This window comes from Equus asinus, chromosome 11 (genome assembly GCF_041296235.1).
Source record: "Equus asinus isolate D_3611 breed Donkey chromosome 11, EquAss-T2T_v2, whole genome shotgun sequence".
NCBI lineage: Eukaryota > Metazoa > Chordata > Mammalia > Perissodactyla > Equidae > Equus > Equus asinus.
The window spans coordinates 75,215,119-75,239,404 of NC_091800.1; the positions used below are offsets into that span (position 1 = coordinate 75,215,119).

Sequence of the window (24,286 nt, forward strand, 5' to 3'; positions counted from 1 at the left end):
GACTAATGGAGGTTCAGGACAGCATGAAAATTTATAGGCAAGTGTTTTTTAAAAAGGCTCCCTAAAGTACTTCTGGTTTTCTTTTATAACAGGAACTTCTGTGTCTGTAATTTTTACTTATCTCTTTCCATAGGGCTAAAGTCTCAGATAAAATTTTAGAATGATGATTATTAAGTTTGCTATGGAAATTAGAGATGCACCCACAGACTGGCAAAACCTGCTTTGAACTGAGATTCCTAGAAAGACCGGTTCCATCAGGGGACCCTAGGTAAGCGATGCTGTGAGCTGCGGGCACTTACACGAGGTGGCCTCATCAGCTTCTGCTTTCTGTCTGGATCACACTGTGCCCCCACGGGGACAGCTGGACCAAATGAGCTCCAGAAGATGTGCACAGTAGAATCGTTACTGTTTCTGTGTGATTAGATTAATGCAGGAGGTAAAATGGTGCTTTAAAAAGGCAGGGAGAGTTTTCCTGTTTCTGGTAACGGTGGCCAATGTTTGCACCACACCCACTGAAAACAAGGGAGTCAGCTAGGTGACAATCACTTCGTAAAGAACAGTAGAGATGGTTCAGGGTGTTTGCTCAGTCCTAGCCCCAGGGCCCTTTTCCAATGACAGGAGGCAGCTCCCAATTGTACTGATAGGAGTTTTGCCATCACGGGATTTCTCACTTCTCCCTTAGTAGGTGCTTCCCAGGATAACTTCCCTTTGCCCCGGAAGAGCATTGCCTGGTCCTCTCCTGAGGCACCACGAATCTCAAACCTCTCCTTCCAACTCTTGTCCCCTCCTCACCTCCCCACCAAATCTGATGATGAAATGTCCTGAGACCAGTTGGCTGGACGGCCCAGCCCCGTCTCTGCTCACTAATCCTGACTCAGGCACTGACAAGCCAAATCACTTGACGCCATGGTTTTCATCAAGAAAATTAAGGTGGTGTATGTCTGTTCCAAGTCAAAAATCATTTAATTTGAGTTAACTGAGTCTTTCTCTCAGCAGTGTTTCATTGTCTGTACTCTCAATGGCCCAGCATTAAACTGTATGTCTTTGTCTTTCCCTGTAGGATGTAAGTCAGAGCGGCATGCGTAGAGGGATGGGAAGGAGGAATGCTTTTCATTCTCCCACTCTGAAAAAACTCGAGAGAATTTTCTAAGGAAGAAGAAAATAAGAAATAAGCTCTAAGCTCCATTAGTCTGAGCGTAGTTAACAAGAAGAGAAAACTACATTAGTAATAATTGAAAAAGGACACTAGGAAAGAGAAGGAAGGTGTAACTACTGCCCTAACACAAGGGCTTGGGCTGTCCCACCAGGAGACGACAGGCCACACCCTATTCTGCGAAGGTGGTGTTTGCATTTTATTTAGAACCCCTGCTTTTGTGAGAGGATTTCAAAGAATTAACAAACAAGTGTATGATTGATTCAAGTCATGTCCTCTTGAGGGTCAAACATGAGTGGCTACAGTTGCAGTATCAAGGCCAGATGCCACAGTTTTCACTATGCAGGTGGGCCTGCCTGCATTTCCAATCGTGTAAACCAAATTCATCCCAGAATCTGACCATGCCAGGTCATATCCAAAACGTGACTAGAATACAAAGCAATGGGAAATATCTCATTTTATGTATGATTTTAAAAGTTACTAACGTATGTCTCAGTGATTCTATGTGCCAAGCTACCTAAAACCCAGTGGTTTCCAACAACAATCATTGCTTTTCGCTCAGAGTGTAACTTGGGTGGAGTTTGATTTAAGCTGGGCTTGGCTTGGCTGGTTCCCAGCCCGAGTCACTGAAATGTACAATTTACAGGAAGAACAGACACTAGAGGGACGTATGAAAGGATACCCTGGTGATGCAGTCAGCATAATGCAGCAGGCAGGAATGCTACAAGACCGGAGCCAACCCTCTGGCACAGCAGTTAAGTGTGCACATTCTGCTTCTGCGGCCTGGGGTCAGCCGGTTCAGATCCCGGGTGCAGACATGGCACCACTTGGCAAGCCATGCTGTGGTAGGCGTCCCACATATAAAGTAGAGGAAGATGGGCACGGATGTTAGCTCAGGGCCAGTCTTCCTCAGCAAAAAGAGGAGGATTGGCAGCAGATTCTGGCTCAGGGATAATCTTTCTCAAAAAAAAAAAATGCTACAAGACAGACAGCTCGGCTTCTTCAACAAGTTAAGTGGCAAGAGGAAAAAGCAAGATGGAAGGAGAACCTGTTGATTACAAGAATTGAGACATGCCGATCAATCATTTAATCAAACGTGGACCTTCTTTGAGTCCTGATTCAAACTCTAAAAATAAATTTCATGAAATTTATGAGACAATTGGAAATTGGAACACTGGATTTTTTAATATATGAATAATTTTAAATTTTTTAAGATAAAAATTTTATATAAAATGTATTTTAGATGTGATAATAGTATTATGGTTTTGTGTCTTATATAGATATGAACAGAATATACAGAAGGAAGGGTGTGTCTGTTGTTTGCTTTAAGTTAATATAGGAGCAGAGAGAGAGGTGGAAGTATCTGTGAAATGAGATTTGCCATGAGATGAAAATTCATATGGGGATGAGGATTCATCATACTTTCATCTACTTATTTAAACAGCATTATTGAGCTATAGTTGCCATACAATGAACTGCACATATTTAAATTTGTCTACTTTTTATATATATGTAAACTTTTCTATAGTAAAAGTTTAAAGACAAAGATTCTTTATAATGGCAATCAGTCCAGATTTCTAAAAGGGCAGGCCTCTATCCATTTAGAAAATGAGGGGCCGGCCCTGTGGCCAAGTGGTTAAGTTCATGCACTCCGCATCAGTGGCCTGAGCTGCAGACCTACACACCACTCATCAAACCATGCTATGGTGGCGTCCCACATAGAACTAGAATGGCATACAACTAGGATATGCAACTATGCACTGGGGCTTTGGGGAGGAAAAAAAAGAAAAGAAAAGAAGCATGGTCATTACATCCCTTTGTCCTGAGAGTGTGAAAGCGATCCATTGGTAAGTCTAGGAAGAAATTTAGGGGTCAGGTCCCATCGCTATAATTTTCTTAACAGATTTCTCTACGTCATGTCCTTCAAAGAGATTTGAAAGAGAATTTGCAAAACATTTGGGACAAACCATGAAATTTTTAAAAACTGCTTTATTTCATTTTAATTCACCAATTTTAAGTGTACAGTTCACTGTCTGCAGTGCAACCATCAATGCAATCCAGTTTTGGAACATTTCCATTGGCTGTAAAATTTCCCTCCTCCGAATTTGTAGTCAATCTCCACTCCCACCCTTAACCCCAGACGGCCAATGCTTTGCTTTCTATCTATACAAGTTTGACTTTTCTATACATTTCATATAAATGGAATCAGGCAACATGTAGTCTTATGTCTTCTTTCGCTTGGCGTAGTGTTCTTGAATTTCTCAGTTATTCGTTCCTTTTTATTTCTGAGCAATATTCCATTGTATGATGGACCACATTTTGTTTACCCATTCACAAGTTGATGGACATTTGGATTCTTTATATTTGAGGCTATTACGAATAATGCTGCTATGAATATTCATTTATAAGTCTTCTGTGTGGGCGTGTGTTTTCATTTATCTTGGGTAGATACATAAGAATGAAATTGCTGAGTTTCTTTTTAACATTTTAAGAAACCAGTAAGCTGTTAAGTGGTTGTACCATTTTACATTCCCACCAGCAATGTGTGAGAGGTGCGGATTTTACACCACCTCATCAACACTTGGTATTGTCACCTTTTTAACTTTGGCCATTCTAGTGGTTGTGTAAGAGGATCTCATTGTGGTTTTAATTTATATTCCCCTAATAAATAATGAGCTTATTAGATATTTGTATATCATCTTTGGTAAAGTTTCTATTTAAATTTTCAAAAGTTTTGCCCATTTTTTCTGTTGGGTTGTCTGTCTTCTTGTTGAGTTGTAAGAGTTTTTATATATTTTGGCTAAAAGTCTTTTATCAGATATATATTTTGCAAATATTTTCTTCCAGTGTGTTTCTTAATGACGTCTTTGGAAGGACAAAAGTTTTTTTTTCTCCCCAAATCCCCCCAGTACCTAGTTGTATATTGCAGTTGTGGGTCCTTCTAATTGTGGCATGTGGGATGCCGCCTCAGCATGGCCTCATGAGGGGTGCCATGTCCACACCCAGGATTCTAACCCATGAAACCCCAGCCCCAGAAGTGGAGCGCACAAACTTAACTGCTTGGCCATGGGGCCGGCCCCGAAGGGCAAAAGTTTTCAATTTTGATAAGGTCCAGTTTAACTTTCTTTTTCATTTATGGGTTGTGTTACTGGTGTCTTTATCTAAGATATCTTTGTCTAGCCCAAAGTAACACATTTTATCCTATGTTTTTTCTAGAATTGTAACAGTATTTAAACACTCTTTAGGTGTATGATCCATTTCAGTTTAACTGTCACATATGTAGGAAGGAAGGTTCAAGCTTCGTTGTCTTGTATATGGATAATCAGTTGTTGTAGCACACTGGTTTAAAAGACTGTACTTTCCCCCATTGAATCACCTTGGCTCCTTTGTCAAAAATCAGTAGAGCACACATGTGTGGGCTGATTTCTGAACTCTCTTCTATTCCATTGACCTCTCTGTCCATCCTTATGCTGGTATCAGCTGATGTGATTACTGAGCTTTACACTAACTGGTGTTTTCTACATTGACTTGTCTTTCCCGCCCTTGCTCACCAGAGACAGAGAAGCAGCAGCACATAGAATTGGGTGGAATAATCAGGAATCACCACGTGAACATCAGAGCTTGCCACACAGTATCTGGATATGAAAGATATCCTGCTCTTCCCACAACTTTTCTTCTGCTTTTAGGGACCTGATCTTGTAAGTTCCATATCCTAAGGGAGGGCATTGTGAAAGGCATGTTTATTTTCTTTCTCTTTGCTTAAGAGAAGGAAATTAAAGCATTTGTCTTGGCCAAGAACTTTATTTTTTTTGGTGGGGGTAGGGGTCACAATAATTTCCTCTGCTTATTTTTTCAAGTATTAGTTTCAAAATCAGGGAAGTACTTTTACCATATAGACTTTGCTGTTAGTTGATGAACACATTATTTATCATAAAAGAAAGAAGAAATTTTCATCTCTATCCAGAGAGATTGAAGACTGTTTAAAAACATTGATCACTAAATAAATACCCTAGAGACTCAAATTCTAATATGCAGTAACAATAAAGGAGAATATAGAGGCAGCTAAATCTTTGGAATTGTATCTAGAATGCTTATTTGGCCTTTAAATTCATAGATACTTATGTTAATTGGTTTACAGTTGGCTTTAAAGTTTAAGAAATACCAGGGACGGGTCCCATGGCCAAGTGGTTAAGTGTATGCACTCCTCTTCAGCAGCCCAGGGTTTCACCGGTTTCAATCCTGGGCACGGACATGGCACCGCTCATTAGGCCGTGCTGAGGCGGCGTCCCACATAGCACAACCAGAGGCTCTCACAACTGGAATATAGAAGAACAAAGAAAGAAGAAAACAAAGAAGAAGGTTGGCAACAGATGTTAGCTCAGGTGCCAATCTTTAAAAAAAAAAAAAATGAGACCATCTAAACATAAATTGTGCAGGGAAACACCTGGCCTTCCCTCCTGTGTGTCTCCTTTAAAAAAAAAAGAAAGAAATACCAATGTGTGTGTGTATTAAGAAATACCAATGTGTATTAGTATTAGCAACTAATACTAATTGTTTTCTCAATTACTACATCTTTAAAATACCTCTGATTTCTTGTAGAGCAAATCTTCCCACCAGGTTCGTCTTCAAGAATGCCTTGACTCTTCTTAGACTTGATCTTTGTATAATTTTAGAATCAGTTTGACAAGATCCACAAGAAAGATTACATGAAACTGCACGTGATCTATTGATCAATTTGGAAAAAACTGGCAACTTGATAATGTCTTCCGGTGCACAAGCTTGGGGTGTCTCTCTATTTACTTGTTATCTTTAATTTGTCTCAATGTGGCTATACATTTTTGTAGAGTTCTTGTATATCTTTTGTTAGATTTATCCTAAGTATTTAATATTGCTATTGTAAGTGATATCGTTACTTAAATTTCATTTTCTAACTATCTATAGTTCGAATTCATAAAACCATTGAGCTTTATATATTGACATTTGGCAGCCTTGCTGAACTCTTAAAAATTCCAATAGTTCCATTGTAGATTATTCCCAGTTTCAGGAGTCAGCAAACTATGGCCTCCAGGTCAAATCAACCCATAGCCTGTTTCTACAGGGTCCACAAGCTAAGAATGGTTCTTGCAGTTTTATAAATCATTGTAAAAAAAAAAAAAATTCTGCACAAACAGTATGTAGCCTGTAAAGCCTAAAGTATTTGTCATCTGGCCCTTTCAAGAGAAAGTTTGCTGGCCTGTCTTATGTAAACGACAGTCGTATCATCCAGGAACAGTGTTGCTTTTATTCCTTCCATTCTGAATTTACAGGTTTTATTTCTTTCCCTTCCTTTACAACATTGACTAAAATCTCTAGTAAAATGTGGAGAAATGGCATTAGCTGGAACTTTTCATTCTTCCCCTGTCTCAAAGGAGAAGCCTTTAACATTTTATAATTATGATGTTTGTTTTACATTGTTTTGTAGCCTTCCTTTATGAGAACAAACAAAAAGTCCATTCTTTCCTACTTTTCCAAGAATTTTAATTATAGATCAGTTATTAAAAAAAAAAGCAGACAATCCAGAAATCTAACTTGAAGTGGTCCTAGACAACTGACACAAAAGGAGAGTATTTGTAGAGTAACTTCTCCTAAGAAGTTCCTAAGACAACATCCATTTCCTCATTCCAGCCCTGTTTTGGTATTTTTCACTTTTAATCAATGTTAAGCCTGTAACTGTTTCCTGTCACTCAGTATTCTCTCCCTTTGCTACAGTTAAAATGCATATAAGCAGCTTCTTCAAATTAAGGCACAAGGACGCTGTCAAGCTCAGTTTCCAACATCATGTGACAAAAGTATATTGACAAGTTTAAAACCGTGATCTACAGCAGAAATAACAAGGGGAAACCCACTTGTGTATTAATTTATTCTTGTCAAATTTATTAAACTTTTGGAAGCCAACAAAGCTACTTTTCTGTTTTCATGTTATTCTTTCCGAATGTTTAGATGAACCAGATAATCTTAAATAGGTTAGTCTGGAAAGCGGCTGTGATACTGAGTTATATCTATTCTAGGCATATGAGTTATTTTTATGCACTATCTTCTCAATCTTATAAAAGAAGTCTTTTATTAACAATACAATTTCTAACACTGCTCAAAAGACACACTAATGTTTTGAGAGACATTTGTTTAATTTAGTCCCATCTTAGTGTTCCTTTAAAAAGTTTGACTGATGCCTCTGGAAATTCGGCCAAGAGTGTTGTATCAAAAACTTGCTTGAATTTATCTAAAAATTCATAATCGGTGCTGAATCTGAACTTGTTTGCCCAAAGCAACACCGTCCCTGGCTGACAAAGGTACACCATGGTGGTGAGCAGCTTGTCCAGGAAGTAATGGTGGTAGACCACGTCAGAGGCCAGAACGTAATCGTAATAAAAACTTGACTTGGGGAAGTTTTGTTCCAAGCCCTCTCCCCACACCAGTTCTTTCACTTCAGGCAGATGTGCTGTACATTTTAGTGTGTTCTTTAAAAGATTGTATTGAAGGTTTCCTAGGACATCAGGCAAATCCGTTGCTGTGACTTGAGCTCCTAAGAGAGAAAGAGAAAAATTGTAATTACCTAGAAACATTTGGGCAGCCACAGTGGACATACACTCTCAGGGAGAAACACAGAAATAGAACTGGGCTTCTCAGCCTTGGCTATTGACAAATGGGCTGGACATCTTTGACATAATTCTGGCTGGATAATTCTTTCTCGTGGGGAGCCCTGCCCTGTGCACTGCAAGATGTGTGGCAGCCAACACTGTAAGTTAAACAGCGGTGCAATGTTGGGAGATTTCTGGATAATTAGCTAAACATACTAAGATTCCTAGCATTATTATATTAATAATTCATAATGTTCTTCCTTCTAAAATTGTATTTGTTTGAAGATCTTGTTTTTCTCTTATATGAAGCGTTCAGCACCCAGTTCTTTCCACAAAGGATAATCCATTTTGCATGACTTTCCCCGCTGCCTAACATCGTTAAATTAATTCTTAGGCCTTTTAAAGCTAGTGACTACGGTTCACAAAGTAGATCAGCGTATTTCCAGATTGGTTTTAACAGAAGAACTGTAAGAGTGTAGGCAGAAGTATGCCAGCTTTATACCCACTTCTTGCCCAGTAGCCCAGGAACTCACAACCTGCATTTGGGGTATAAATCTGTCTTCATCTTATATTAACACACTTATTTTCTTTAAAATCTTAGTTGCAGCCCAAAGCAGGACATAATAGAACATAGTGTCTACAACAGGGATTCAGGGGTCACAGCTCCAGAACTTCAGCTTCATCACACGGGGATCAGTGGACTGAGCAAGTTCCTTAACCTCTCTAAGATGCGATTATCTCATTTCTGGGATAACAGCTTAGGGGGACATTTGGGGGAGATTCAGTGAATGAAATCCTGGCCAGGCACCTAAACCAGAGCCAGTCATACAGTAAGCACTCACTGTCATTGTTGTCACAGTAAAGGTCTTTTGAAACAAGGTCAGGAAGAAACAAACACACAAACCTAAAATACTGGCCACAATGGAAACAAGGCCTGGTCCAGCACCAATTTCAAGTATTTTAGCATCTTGGAGATTCAGTTCCTCTGTGTGTTCCTCCAAATACTGACACAGAGCCGTTGCCTAAAAAACATTTGCAGTTGTCACCTGGGCATTGGAACATTGGAAACCAGGAGATCCCCTTCCCCACCCCGAGTTAAATTCTAAAAGACATCTTATTGATAGTGTCAGTTTATTGAGGGGTTCGTAAGAATCAAAATATACATTCAATGCCATATTCTGACCTCTGGAATATGAATGTTACAATATGCATCAAAGGAACTGGAGAAACAGATTTGTTAAATTGCCTATATCAGAAGACTCTGGGTCAATCTCCAGAAATAGGAAGATCAGCTGAGCTCTTACAAATCTGTGAAAGGAAGCCTAAAGAACAGCAACTTCTTCCTCTGGTTTATTCATGTCAGGCCTCCACCTGCTTTAAGAATGTTGCTGCATAGATTTCTTCAACACCTGCCTCCTGACTCCTTTATCAAAACCCAGGCTGGTTAGGGCTTTGACTTAGTGCTCAGAACAGTGCTTCTCAAACTTCAGTGCACGCGCAGATCCTCCGGGGCCTGGTTAAAGAGGCACATCCTCGTGCAGTAGGTCTGGGGGCTCAAGACTGCATTTCCAACAAGCCACCAGGTGATGTCAATGCTGCTGACCTGTGGACCAGTCTTTGAGTATTAGCAGAGAGATGTTAAAAAACATATTATATGTGAATAAGTTAAGGTAGCTTTTTATACAGAAAATCAAATGTCCCTTTCCTTCTTTATTCGTTCTCTTCTGCCTCCACCTTCTTAACCTTTTTAGAAGAGATAAAGGATATGCAATTTTCACTGATTCATGAGGTGTTCACTTTTATGCCAACAGGGTAGCAGTTAGCGATGTCATGGATCCGAGGGCCTGGGGGAAGTCGTGCACGAGGAAATTACTTGAGTTGGGAATGTGAACACTGAGATGGAAAAACAAATCGAACTCTCTAGATTGTGTACACTTTTAGCCTGCATCTTCCTACAGATGCTCAGGACTCGTTATGACCCCACTTTCTATTTTGAGCCTGGCTGCAGAGGGGGGCAGCCAGGATTATTTGAGACATGCTGCTCTCACGATGGCCCGTGGCAGGATCCGGAGCAAACTAACCCCATAGGTCACTCCCTCTCATCCTCCTCTGTTCATACTGAGCAGTCACACGCCAAGACCAGCATGACATGGTCATCTCTCCTCTCAAGGGACTCAGTGTGGGTGGGGCAAGGGGCCTGTAAACTGATTCTAAACTGCACGACAGTGGGGGACAGGGAGGTAAGAGGCCTGCAGGAGGCACTACCGGGTACTCAGGGGAAGCCCAGTGACAGGTGACGTGCATGTTGAAGGATGAGTGACCACACACAAGGAGGGGGCGACACACCAGGCAAGGGGCAGCAGGTGAGACAGCAGCAAAGTGCTGCCCACTGCAAGGAGCTCTGGGGCGGGACGGGAGGTTGTGAGGAAAGGAGTCTATTGGTTCTTGAGGAGCAAGGATAATTATTTCCTCTGTGGGGGTTTCAGTATTAGGAAGAGTGTCACCTGGGGCCATCGAGAGGACATATGCTTTGAGGGCTTTTCTGAAGAGACCCCCAGGCTTCCTCCCTCACCGCTGGCAGAGACCAGCCCACCCAATGCTCTCTGCAAAGTCCCCACCCGCTCCTCAGGCCTCGCAGCAAACTCCTCCAAGTGACCTCTCTCACAGCATGAAGTCACACAGGAAAAGTGTGTCCTCCCACTTTACATAACCCCCTTTTTTTGCAGCTTTCAGGAAACTGAGGTCCCAAGAGAGGCCAGCGTTTGGTGCATGAAAGCCTGAGGCCTTATTAAAAATGAAACAGGCCGGTGGACCACTGCTCTTTCTCCGTTCCTGATCTCTGATACCCCTGCTATAGTGGTCCATTTGCCAGACATACTATAATAGGAAGCTGTGGAGTCGTTTGGTGGTTTTCAAACTTGTTGTTAAGCTAAAGAAAAGCCTTTGTTTGAAGGAAATCAAACTTATATGCATAATGCGCAGAGATCAAGCTTCCTTAGTTAGGGGGAGAAGAGGGTAGAGCTCTGAGAGCCTGGAGCCCTTTGTCCCTCCCTCCCCTCTCCCCCCTCCTTCTTCTCCCCTCTCACTTGCCCCCAGTAGCCCAGATGGCCGTGAGGAAGCACCACGGAACCTGTAATCATGATGTCTCAGTGTGCGGTCCCTTGACCGCAGGTCTGCATTGCCTGGGAGCATGCAAGAAATGCAGACGCACAGGCCCCCAGACCTGCTGAATCTGAACCTGCATTTTAACATGAACCCAAAATGATTCACATCCATGCTAACAATTTATATGAATTCAATTCATTCATATGACTTCAATTCAATTTCATAATGTTTCATATGAACTTTCATCTTGCTTCCTGATATATTCAAGTTTATTTTAATGTAAAAAATAATGTTTCAAGAAACATAGCATAGAGGAAAGGAATGCTTCTGAGAGACATGCTGCGTTTTTGCGGAGCCTGAGCACACCACCCAATCCTCTAGGGGCTGAGAATTGCCCGTCAGTTGGAGAAGCACAGAATGCAAAAGCACTTGGCAAATCATCCAGGGCAACACAGATGAACGAAATTGTTATTATGGTCCTCAGAAATCCTGACATCCCAAATGTAACGGTTTTCTCACCCCTGGCCACACCACCGCTCCGTAACTCTCTATCGATTCTTGAATGACAATCTTCTTGCCTGCAAACAGATAGTGCTCCTGAGTGTAGCTGGCATAATCAGTAGGAACAAATTTCTGGAGACTCTGAAGAGATGGTTCTATCTTGTTAGACTCTGTGGGGCAGAGAAAGTAGATTCCATGATTTGTTGATCCAGTGTGAGTGTACACGAGGTACAAATGGCAGGAGGGGAACAGGTTGAGCAATCTTCCCACAAAAAGGGGATAATGCCAGCAAATGGGCACAAAACTGAATGATATGGGGTGACAGGGACGTGGATTCAGATGTGACATTTTTACAATATGATGAAATACCAAAGGCTGCCCTGGGTCCTTTCCTGTGTTTAGGAGAGGATGGGCGAGGAGTGGCTCCATCCTACCCTCTGTTTTGACGACAGGGGGAAGATAGCTTATTAGCCGAATGGCACGAATGAGCTGTCTGGAGAAGGAAGACCTAGGCAAACATGAACCTGCCTATTTTTAGGTCTTGAAGTGAAGTAACATTCCCACATGTTGGCTGGAGCATGCTCCTTAAACCCTTCCTACAACTGCTCCTCAAAAGGTACAGGTCACCCAAAGAAGAGCCAGCTCCACAGTCCTGGGGGAGGTTGTCAGATGAGCTCTGGGTATTAAGTTACTATTGCTTTAAATACTCCTTTACTCTCATGACCCACTCTTGCAGCTCTCAAATATCATATAAAATGAGAGGAAAAGAGCGCCTGATCAGGGCTGACATCACAGAAGCACAAGTTCTTGAAGGCTTTGCAGAGTGTTTCAGAGTGAAAAGAACAGGGAGTAAAAATGTCAGGAATAAGGTGCTGAGCAGGCACACTTAGGGGCCGTCAGCAGAAGAGGAGAAGCTGTTGGTACCAGTGGGGAGAAGGAATTAGCAGCGAGGAGCTTGTGGGGGAAACCTGCTTGAAACCTGCTGTTGTTGCCTGAGATACGCCCAGGACATTTTTAACCATGGGTGGAATGTGGGCTTTGGAAAATAGCAGAAAGGAGCAGTCAGTTAACGTTTGAGGTGCTCTCACCAGAAACACGTATACACTTAAGTTGGGAGAGGAGGAGACAGGGGTGGAGGGCAGGAATACAGGGTGAAGGGTAACGGGCCTTTGAAGAAACCTAATCAAGAGTGCAATGCACCCCTCCGAGGCAGGTCCGACAGGCCAGTTCAGTAGCACTGATTTCCACGTGCACCAGAGCAGTTCTGTGCTGTTGCCCTGCAAACCTTTTAGAAGAAGTTCACAGTGAAAAAGCACAGAAGTTTGGAGTAAGCATTTAGAAATGCTTACAACAGGGGCCGGCCCCGTGGCCGAGTGATTAAGTTCACGCGCTCTGCTGCAGGCAGCCCAGTGTTTCGTCAGTTCGAATCCTGGGCGCAGACATGGCACTGCTCATTAAGCCATGCTGAGGTGGCATCCCACATGCCACAACTAGAAGGACCCACAACGAAGAATATACAACTATGTACTGGGGGACTTTGGGGAGAAAAAGGAAAAAAAAAATAAAATCTTTTAAAAAAAAAAAGAAATGTTTATAATAATTTGGCCATGTCTTTTGAATCTAATTACAAAGAAACGTGTCTTGTGTTTTGTATGTATTTTCATTTTGTTTTTCTAGAAATTCATTTTACAAAAAAGTGTCAAAACAGTCTTTGACCACAGCGTGAGCAAAGGGACTGGTTTGTAAACTCGCATGACGGATGTCCACAGCTCTTCAGAGCACTGCTCTGGGCCCCAGGTTCCGATTTAGTGTATTCCACCCCGGAAGGAGAATTTCCTGCCCTAACCGGAAGGGTGAGCTCCAGAGATCTGGGTCTTCACTGAACTTGCAAGAATCTGCCACTAAATAGTGGCCCATTCAGCCCTAGACACTGTCCTTTCCTGTCACATGTCCTGGTGGGGGCCGTGGGGGGGCTGCAGGGGAGGGAAGGAGACCTGTGGCCCTGGCCTACTCTTATTATGGGAAACCACTGACATCTAACAATGCGAACCCAATATTTATGAATGACCCAGCTTCCCCCACAGGACTGAGTACCAGTGGTTGACTCTGAATTCTGTTTCGGAGACAATAAGAAGGCAAAGGAACGGACCTCCACATGCCGGTAAATGTTTAAGAACCAGTTTGGGGTGAGGAGAAGCTGCACTGATTCGTAGGGTTTGACGATTACCCTGGTGTAAATACTCCCACTGTTGCGATTTCAAACCACCCACGGGACGTCACTGGGGAAAGATGCGCAGCAGCACACCCTCACGTGGTGTTTCTGCCACACGGATACAATGGACGTCAATAGCCTCAATAGCATAGATTATCGTAAAATGATTCACGATGAGTCGTATTTATTACTTGCATTTTGTCCTATACTTTTGCCTTTTATATAATCTATTTAAATCTAAGTATATATAACTTAAATGTCAGTAAGGGCCATTTTTAACAACCAGCTCACAAAATTCCTGAAATTGAGGAGCTGGTACAGACTGGTCGGTACCAGGAGTCGGTACAGGGCTTCTCTCCTTTCCTCTGAGGCTTTCCTCACTGCAGTAGGTGACTCAGAGCAGCCAGACCATCAGGGACTCGTGCCAACTCCTGCAGCCTTTCCTCCCCCCACCCTCAGGATGACCCAGACTGTTCCTCCTTCCCTCCTCCCACGTATCACCAACTGGGGACTTATTTTTCTCTTGGGACTGTAGGAAATGTCAATGGACTGATTTTGAATGGCTCATTTCACAGGGAAATAAACCAACAAATAATAAGCTGACGGTTATACTTCCCCAATCAACAATGTAAAGAAACATGGGCATATAAATATTCTCCTATAAGACCCTTTACATTCTACTAAGATACAGAAATTTATGTTTATTGTGCATTAAATATTTTCATGTATTGTATATATGCTAGCCTGATAGTTTTAGAGAGATCAGATTTTAGAGGTAGGTAGAGTTGCGTTTTTGTGTAAAAAGTTTAGTAAAAATAAGTAACATCTTAGTAGCGTTGGAACCAAATTTTACCATGTTAAATGATTGTAGGAGTTTCAAATGCTCTATCCTGGACTTTATGACAGCATTTGTTATGTCTATTATCTATTTACTACTGAGTCCCTGTCCAGAAAGGCAGCCTTAAGGGTTACATTGTCTTAATGAGAAGCTACACTTCGATTTACAAGGATCCACTGTATGGCATTGGGCTAGGAATAAATTTTAGAAAAAAGCAGAAATGAATCTAGATTTTGTTTCTTTTTAAAAGTTTTTGTTACAAAAAATATAAAAATCTGAGATTTACACACAAGATAAAACAAATTTGTGGACTTTGATAAGTAAATAATAAAAAATAGGATTACTTTTAATGCTATGCTTATGCTTGTATAAAGGCATTTTTCTACCACGCTTCATTATTGGAAAAATCTAGAGTTAAAAGGAAATGGAAATTCTTGTCACTGAAGCCCACCGGAAAATGCCATCACCAGGAAAAGAGGTGTTGAGGTGAGGAAGAAGGAGATTACCTCCTGGGGGTCCACCGGTGCCATCTTCGTGGAGCACCCCCTCCTCCTTCGCCTCTAACCAGCCATCTGGGGTGCTCGGTCCTTCGTTCAGGTGCCCGGGCTGCTGCTCGGAGCTCAGACACACATCCATAATTGGAGCCGGCTGGAGAGGAGAGAACTGCACAAGACCGAGGTGCTCAGCCCAGGCTGTCTGAATCTCCCGGAAGGCTCTAAAAGGTGCAGCTTATCGCTTTAGTATCTGCTGAGCCGAAAAGAACACCTGCTTTTCAGCTTAGTTCCCTAGGCGAGCAAAGTGGCCACCCGAGGAGCTGCCATCCTGGTTTTGCAGAGCAAAGTGGAGGGAGACCATCAAACATGACCAAACCTGTGCTGTGCATGAAGAAATGCAAAAACAGAGCAATGGTAGCCGGAGGACAGGCACTACGTGGCTGAACTCTAAAATGTATTGCCAATAGCATCTGGAACTAAATCTTAAAATCTGGTCCAGCAGTAAGTACCATTGCGAGTACCTTGTGGATTGAGGGGTTAAAGACATCATGGATGAGAAGCTGGGATTTGGACCAACATAGGGCTGCTCCCCTTTCATCTGAGGCTTTATCGCAAGACAGTAGAAAGCGCTGGGGGCTGAGAGCCAGGAGCCTGATTTGGCTCCCTACGCTAACACTTGGCAACTCGCTTAATCCCCTCCGAGCCATTTCCTCATCAGCAAAAAGGGGATAATAATATCCGCTAACCCCCAGGGCGAGAAACAGAAGAGCGAAAGTGATTCGTCCAGCACAGGAAAACTCTACCTGTTTCACAAAAGGCGACCTGGCTGTTGGGATCATTGATCTGCATCAAAATAGTAACACCTGCCCTGACCACAGGACCCATCGGGTTGTTGCCAAGGACCGTTCTAGCGCCTTAAGGGTATTGATTCATCTAGTCCTTACAACAAACCCCGTGAAGTGGACACTATTATTGTGCCACTCTCGGATGAGAGAAATTCAGGCACAGAGAGGTTAAAAAGCAGCCCTAGAGCTGGCCAGTGGGAGAGATGGGGTCAGACCCAGGAGCTCCAGCTGCACAATCTACCTTCTTAACCACGAGGCTGGACACAGCTTGAGATGCCTTCCGTCAGCCTTGGGTTTCCTGCCCTAGTTTGCCCTGAAAATACTCATAATCCTTAGCTGTCAATGACGTTTTCTAGTCTTTTTCACAAAATGTAATTGATTTTCCTTATTTCCGTGTACCCTCCTGAGTTTATTCTCCACGTGCAGAGTCGCCTCATCTTATTGTTTCAGCCCACTGAGGATAGTAGCTAAACACATCAGCCACGCCACTACTAGCCAGCTGACCTAAAAACCAACACGAAATCCAGCCACTGGGCGTTGACTCACTCCACCGAGCAAACGGACAAGACGCAAGGAAGAGTGCCAGCCCCACAGCCAACACAATCCCATTCCGCACCTGGAGAGGTTGTGTGTCCCTCACATTAATGTGCCACAGGACTTCAAACAAATGCCTTTGCTGTGAAAGTAAGTTAGCATTTTCACTGGCTCTGGAATCAAGTAGTCAAATATTTACTCCAATTCTCCAATTCATCAACCAGCCAAGCATGCTCTACCTGTCTGTGCTTTGCAGGAGAAGTTTTTCTCTTGTAGATAATTACTTGCACCTTCCTACAACTCCAGGAAGTTAATTGTTCCCGCTAAAAGACAACAGACTGGTTGTTTATGAAGACGCAGAGCATCTTCAGTGCAGAAGGCTCAGAGCTGTGATGTGGGCCGGCACTTGAATCTTGGCTCTGCCATGTACAATCTTTGTTGCGAAGGTAGATAATGGTGAGACCTGCCTCACATGGTGGGTGTAGGAATTGAGAAGTAATCTACACAAAGCCTCTCACACATGCAGTCTCAACCGCCATCATCTCAAGAAGCTAGAGATATTCTGCACTACAGCACTCTGCAGGACTTCCATCCAGCACCACAGGACTCTGCGCATTAAATTTAAGACGTTTCTTCATTTTGCCCGCAAGGAAAGAATCATTTTCAGTCAAACATCAGGTGGCACTTTCCCTCCTGAAATGAATTGCCTCCCTCCCCCACCATTATAGTTGACATGAGAAAGTAACTTTTTCCCAAAGACAGCTGTGCATTGAAAAGCAACCTAGAAAATAACTACAGTAATCTACCTAGTGTTCATCATTAGTTGCACACATCATGTGTTATATAGCTTATGTCAGTATTTACTAAAGAATTGGGGAGTTTTTAAAATGACTCCTTGTTAGTAACCTCAAAATAATATTGAACTGTTAGTTTAAATATATCTTTACCTTATGTAGCGGAAGAGATTGAGATTTCTGTGCACACTTTAATCCCCAATGTTTTATATAGATCTGCACCTGAAAGGATTAGCATTTTATGAACAAAAGCCAGCCAGTGGGAGTCCAAGTTATTTAGGGTAGCATTATCCACCAGTATTCAGACACATTACTTTGCTGGTATTTCCTCTCTCTTTCTCTCTTTCTCAATTCTCAATTTTCTCTCTCTCTCTCTTACATACACAAACACAATCCTTGCAACGTGAAATGGAATCACCCTCAAAAGATTCAGAAAATTACTCCAGCAGAACAGAGGCTGTCCTCTATGGTATCCAGTTGCTGTAATGTAGTATAAAATGTAGATTTATATTTCACTTTCAAAAGAAGTAGGAGTTGGATAGTTGGCGTTTTGTATGGACCTGCAGACTTTGTGCTCATTAGCCAAACTCCTGTGGCTGAAGAAAGGGGCGTGGCAGCTGTGGGCTCTGCCCTAAAGTCTGCTTCTAGCAGCAGAAATCACGGAAGACTGCCAAGAGGAGGACAAGAGAACAGCTACCCACCAGAAGGGGCGTGAGTCAGAGGCTTCAAGTCGGATAAGGGGTGTTTAGTTGGGGCAGCCGTGATTAGGAAATCAGAAAAACTCTTCTAAGAAAAAAGCAAGTCATTGTCATTTATGTAATTGAAAAAAGACAGAGTTAAAAAGGGAGGAGGGAAATCATGTGCTTATTTGGGGAGCCTAGAAACCCTTCAAATAGAACATATGGCGTGTAAATTGAGCCTTAGGTAAATGGGAATTAAACAATTAGTCACATTTATGAGGGACTCTGTTTAACCAGTGGACTGAACCAATGGTGGTTTAGTTTGAGTAGATGTAAGAGCCTATTTTCATTTTTTTACCCAACTTGGGTACTTTCTTCTCTGCTGTCACTTTTTTTTGCTTTACGCCTGTTTCTTTTAAATCAGGATCTTCATCCGAATGTGCGGTGGTCCCATGACTATTAGGTCTTCTTTCCCACTCCCTTCAATGAAGGGAGGTGACCTGGAGTCTTTCCCAAGTCTGTCATTGTCATGCTTTCTCATTCCCCAAGTGGTCCAGTTCTGTGATTGTGTCCTGCGAGTCTGTAACTTATTTCCACCAGATGTCATCATCCTTATAGGGAATAGCAAAAAGATAGTCATTACAGTTTTATAAATAACTTTTGAAAACCAATTGCAATGTATATGAATGTATATATGTATATTTACACACACGCAGTATTCATTCTACAAGCTTTAAAATGAAGAAAAGGACAAAAAAAGAAAAAAAATTTCAATCTGCTTTAACCTCACTATCTGGAGAAGTAAGCCTAACATTTTTCGGTATCAACTTCCAGGCTTTTTTTGTATAAACTTTAAAAGCTGTTTTACGGAAAATGAAACTGGACAGAAACAGGTACCTCTTTGACTTAGTATGGAATATCCTATTATTTTAAGAGTTTTTTTTTAATGCTTTCTTCAAAAACCACCTTTCAGGTAGCTGCTTTAAGAAACGGAACTTTATTGACCTATAACTGGAATAAGTTAGGTTCAAGTTTCCTATATTCTAGACAGTAGATGGGCTACATCAGAATTACCTGGAAGCTTTACAATACATTGATTCTAGGCCCTGGAAATTCCTCTTCAAAGGACTGAGAAAGAGCCCAGAAGTTAGAACTCCCAGTCTGACGACTGCTCCCTGTGTGTCCACAGCACCTGGCATGCAGGAAGTGCAATCTATAGGGCAGGGGACACATGAGTTGTTTTCACATAGTTGAAGTGCCACCCCGTGAAGAGGGATTAGGCCTCTGCATGGCTCCAGAGGGCACACGGATGAAGTAAGTGCCCTGGAAGCAGATTTGGGCTCAACAGGAAAGAACTTTCTAACAAGCAGAGCAATGGAACAATTGATCTCAGGGAGCCTAGCATAATGGAAAGTGGGCCAGATTTGAAGTCAGAAGACACAAGATTGAATCAAAGGTTTGTACAGGGTCAATAAATAGGCTGTGTGTGTGCTGTCATCTGCCTTTCTCCATCATCGTAGACCTCTGATCTCTCACAGGGCTTCTTTCCAACTGAACCCAACTCTCTCGGCCAGTGGTCCTCAACACGGAGGAATCCTCCCCGCCTCCCAGGGACATTTGGCAATCTGGAGACTTTTTTGCTTATCACAACTGGGATGGGGTGCTATTGGCATCTATTGAACAGAGGCTGGGCGTGCTGCCAAACCTTCCAGATTGCACAGGACAACCCATCCCAGAGAAGAACTACCCAGCCCACAATGTCAACAGAGCCGAGGCTGAGAAACCCTGCACCAGGTGACGGATTGGAGTTGTCATTCAGGGTATTTCATTGCCATCCTATATATACCATCTTCTAGAAAGGTGACCCCTGCCCCCTCTGTCTCAGTGTCCACATCTATACAATGGTGTGAGTTAGCATTTATACCAGATTCTTAGCCACATCTTCATGTAGATCCAACACCGCAGCCCCTGCCTTCATCTGCTTTCTCCCAGGAGCAGATTCAGAGACAAGGATTTGAGAGAAAGTATTTTATTTGGGAAGTGAGGAAGGGAGACTAACCCAGGGACAGGTGGCAGCCTCCAAAGAGTGTTCTATGAAGCCTGCTACCACAGTGGGCGATGAAAACTGAAACCCGTGGGGAAAGGCTGGGAAACAGGGCAAAATACACACCTCAGGATTATTCCAGTCCAGGCTCAGAGGGCTTTTGGGGTATTGATACACCAACAGCTCAGCACAGATGTAGGGACTAGCAGCTGGGCACTCAGATATGTCTGAGAGAGGTGAGTGTGGCCTCAACAGCATCTGCTGTGGCTTCATAAGATGTTATCATTCCTTATTTTACATATCTGAAAGAATTTGGCAATGCGTGGTGCCTAGAAGGTCATCAATAAATAAATGTCTTGTATTAAATTGTATGCCATTCAAGTAGAGGGTTGAATCAGCAGGGTTCTTTGAAAGGATTTTGGGTCCCTCACTGAATTAAATGGAAATGCTGAGCACTGGGGCTTGAGAAATAAAGGACCCAGGGCTGCTCTGGTCCCAGAAGTCTCAGCAGCCTGAGTTCATGGACCTTCTCTTTAAATAGTGCTGTTGGAGGCCTCCGCCGCTATCACCTTCTGGCTTGTGTAACTGTGGTTGAGATTCAAGATCTAGGGGAAAAGATTCTAATGGGTCTTACTTGGTCATAAGCTCACCCTTATAGTCAGAGCTGAGTGGTATGAGAAGCATCCCACCAAATCATGAAGTGTAGGGCTGGCAGCTGAACAGAGGGATGCTGTGCCAATAACAAGCAAGAGTTATGTACGGCCTTCCTCTCCTTCCTGGCTACCCTGTACATACACAACTTGCTTATTTCTATAAACACAATTTCAGAATGGAGACCTATCCTCTCTACAATGGAAGACAACCTAAAGTCTCATTGTCTATTGCATCTAGAAAGAATGGAACCATTCTTCTCCGAGTTCAAATCTCTAGATGATGTCCTTTTCCTCAATAGGCCCATGATCCCAGGTGACCACAGACAATGACTTGATAAGCTGTTTCGTCACTGCTTTCTATGGGCTGCTCTTCTCATCCCAGAATATGAATGAGAGGCTCACTTCTTGTCATCTGATCTTCCCCACAATTTCCACAAAGGAAGGGATGCTGATTAGACAAATATAAGAGATATGAGTATGGCTAATTACTTATAGGAGAGACTGTGGTGGGAATTCACTTCCAGAGAGGTAAGGGTTTCATTGGAGAACTAGATGTTCTCTAAAACTGCTGGTAACCGCTAACATTCAAGAATGTGTGTGATTTTCAGTATGTTACACAGAAAATATTTGGTCACAGCGAAATGCAGTTCCATAATTTCTGGTCCCTCAATTATCTGGTAACACAGTGACTCAAAGTTCATTATCCTCTGTGTGAAATTATTTAGGGCTGCCACAATGCCCTCTCATTTGCCAGACTTCTGGGGGAAGCCCCTGAGAATGTCAAGGGAAAGGGTCCATTGATGCTGCTATGGGGGGATGTTAAGATTTAGACTCCCCAGCCCTTAGAAGCATCTCTGATGGAAAGCCTCCAAAGCAGGATCTTAAAATGGAACTCTTCTGGATTTGGTTTTGGCTGGGGCATGAACACGTGGCTTCCTTGTCATGCTAAAGAGAGACCACCATCAGAAATTTTCAAGTAGGTCTTCAAAAACCATTCAAACAACACTTAAATTTTGTCAGCTTGCTGCACAGAAGAGAATTTACTTCTGGTTCATTTTAAATACCTTTCATATAATGAAAAATATTACCAGTGAGGAAGGAAGGAAGAATATGAGTGAAATAATCCAATATATTTGGAAACAGCAAGTGAAGTTATAGTCATTTCATTTTAAAAATAGCACATGCCTGTTCCAAAGCATTTGGGTCTGCACTTAACCACATGGAAAGGCCTGGCCCTCCATAAATTATGTGCCTTATAAAGTGGCTCTGACAGGAAACCAATGAGTAGCCTCGATGGACTTACATGCGTCTTGGGGAAGAGGTGCACTTAGTTCTTTGTTTCTATTTTTATTTTTTCCCAAGCCAATTCTTAAAACCGATTTCCCCTCCAGGAAATTTTGTTGTTATTTTAGGAGAATCTTCAACTGCAACCGTGTGTAAATCACAATTGGTAATTGCCAGGGTTCATGTCACCAAAATAGCCAAGAAGGCTTTGGAGCAGAGCTATAAGACTGTGATATTAATTACAGTACATGCAGGAATGTCATGCTTGGGAAACAGGTTTAGATAACAAATTCTGATATCGAAATGTCTACAAAATAAGAGTTAATTTGCTAATAACATTCTGCCTAATTTAAAATTTAATAAGTGATAGCTTTTCAAAGCTCACCTTAATCCTACGATAGATGGAACCAAATGAATCTGTCAGTATGGAAAAAAAATCCCTTCACAGTAATTCAACTTTGAGAGTGAGGATGGGAGATGACCCCTTGGTCCCAGTTTTGTCAGACCCGTGAAGCAGAAATGACTATGACAACCTTACAACTCTCCGCCAGAAGCAGATGCCTCCAATGCCATCTGTTCTTTCCATGTTGCCATCAGCTGTTTGGAAATGGCACTTTTTAAAGAGGCTTAGTGGTGACTGATCAAGCTCCAATTTTAGCAACAGCCGTTGACCCATGTTAAGAAAGATAATAATTTTTTCCCAACAGATTTCTATTAGGAAAGAATGTTTACCTGGTGTGGCTATTCCGGGATGTGCCACATTGGAGAATTCTTTTCATTTTTTCCCTCCATTCTAGGGCAGACACAATTTGAGAAACAAGCTTTCTCATCTGAGGATGTGCAGCCATGGATTTGGGGAAATATGCCGAATTATTTCAGCTCAATCCAGGTGGCGTAGTGGAGAGGAGAGGAGCAGGCAGTTCTGTGTGAGACTGGCCCTTTCACTTTCCAAGTGTGTGATCTCAGAGGAGTCACATACCCAGGCTCTGTTCCCTTCATCTGTTAGGGATGATAACACATCTAAAGTACCTACTCCGCGGGTTTTTCTACGGGTTGAGTGAGACAAAGCATATGAAACACCTTTGAAAATTACAGGGCCTATGTAAGCATTATCATTAGTTTATTGAAGAAGAATTTGGATCTGTGATGTGTGTGCATCAATAAAATTACAAAAGAAAATAAGGGTTCATTTCTAGCCACATAGCCAACAAAGCTGATACAGACATTCCATCCCTTTCTGAACACATAAAATACTGAATAAAGTATTTTCAGATATACTTTAGAAATGCATATCCAAGCTTGAAAGAAGGGGAAACCTCTAGATGCCACAAATGAAGAGGGAAATCAAAGCCACGTTAGTAAGTGCATGAGTTCCCACCACCGCAAGTCTGGGGTGTATTTGACTCAGGTGTAGGCCCCAGAATCCAAAAGCTTTGGGGTTTTGATGCTTTTGGGGGGCAGGAGATATGTCCTTGGGCCAACAGGAAATGAGATCTTGGACCAGGGTAAATCCAGGTTTTGGGGGGCCTGAAGCTTATACAATCTGAAGACAGTGTCCTCTTTAAGAAAAAAATTTAAAATTACAAATACAAAATTGAGTACAAAAGTAGTATTTATTTAAAATGGGAAGTCACCAAAATAACAACATTTTAAAAGATGAAAAATAATGAAGTATTTTTAAAATAGTATGTTGATCATAATGTTATTATATAATTATAACTACATAATATAATAATTATTATTATATAATAGTATATGAAATATTATATCAATTAACTTCCTTCAACACTTTAAAAATATTATTTCCTAAATTTTTGCCTGCCTGCTTTTTGATTACTTTATATGATAACAAAATAGTATCATATTTCTATAAAGAAAATAAAAGATTAATGAAGTTTTTTTCCTCTGGAATGGTTAATTTAAATTTATTATAATTAATGACATTTTGGTAAAATTTCTTTTAGCTTTACAACCCATTATTGGTAATGTCATGTGAATATTTAGGATTGATGTCAAATTTGCTTCTTTCATATATGAATTGTAAGATTGCATTTCCTATTCTTGTGAAGAGATTAGCTGTAAATATTCTTTGAATTGACAACACTCATTGACTGGATTGTGACCTATGCCTTTGTTTTTATAGTGTATTATAAGTTTATCTTTATCTTCTTCAGTGTCAGTATTTTATATTAAACAGTAAGAAGTTTAATCATTTTTCCCAATGTGTTCATATCATTCATTCCTTTTTATTAACTGGTAGGAGAATTATGTTTGATGAGTACTTGAACTCCAGGGATTTGTAGACTTGAACTTCAAGAAGCAGACAGAGGAAAAATTAGTGCACTTAAATGAAGGGGACATATCTGACAAAGAGAGAAAGGACAACTATGACACACGCACCACACACACACACACACACATATGGAGAAAGAGAAGGAGGGTACCAGTATAAATACTGGAAATGAAGATGTTGTTAAAGAAAGTCCAAAATGGAGGCCACAGTTTGAATACCCCCACTCCAAACACCCATAG

General features: G+C 41.8%; 1 protein-coding gene across 2 annotated transcripts; it reads right to left on the minus strand.

Moving 5' to 3' along the window:
- Window positions 1–276: 276 nt before the first annotated feature.
- METTL21C (methyltransferase 21C, AARS1 lysine) lies at window positions 277–17,383 on the minus strand. Of its 2 annotated transcripts, none has more exons than XM_070520125.1 (5): window positions 17,247–17,383; window positions 14,933–15,089; window positions 11,395–11,546; window positions 8,675–8,792; window positions 277–7,715 (listed from the first exon to the last, which is right to left on the minus strand). In XM_070520125.1, the coding sequence occupies exons 2-5, from the start codon at window positions 15,060–15,062 to the stop codon at window positions 7,321–7,323; spliced, it is 795 nt and encodes a 264-aa protein (XP_070376226.1). In that variant the 5' UTR covers window positions 15,063–15,089; window positions 17,247–17,383; the 3' UTR covers window positions 277–7,320. The 2 variants fall into 2 exon arrangements, 1 of the variants encoding a protein (XP_070376226.1); XR_011506645.1 differs by lacking the exon at window positions 17,247–17,383 and having other exon boundaries at window positions 278–5,469; window positions 5,737–7,715.
- Between the last annotated feature and the right edge of the window lie 6,903 nt (window positions 17,384–24,286).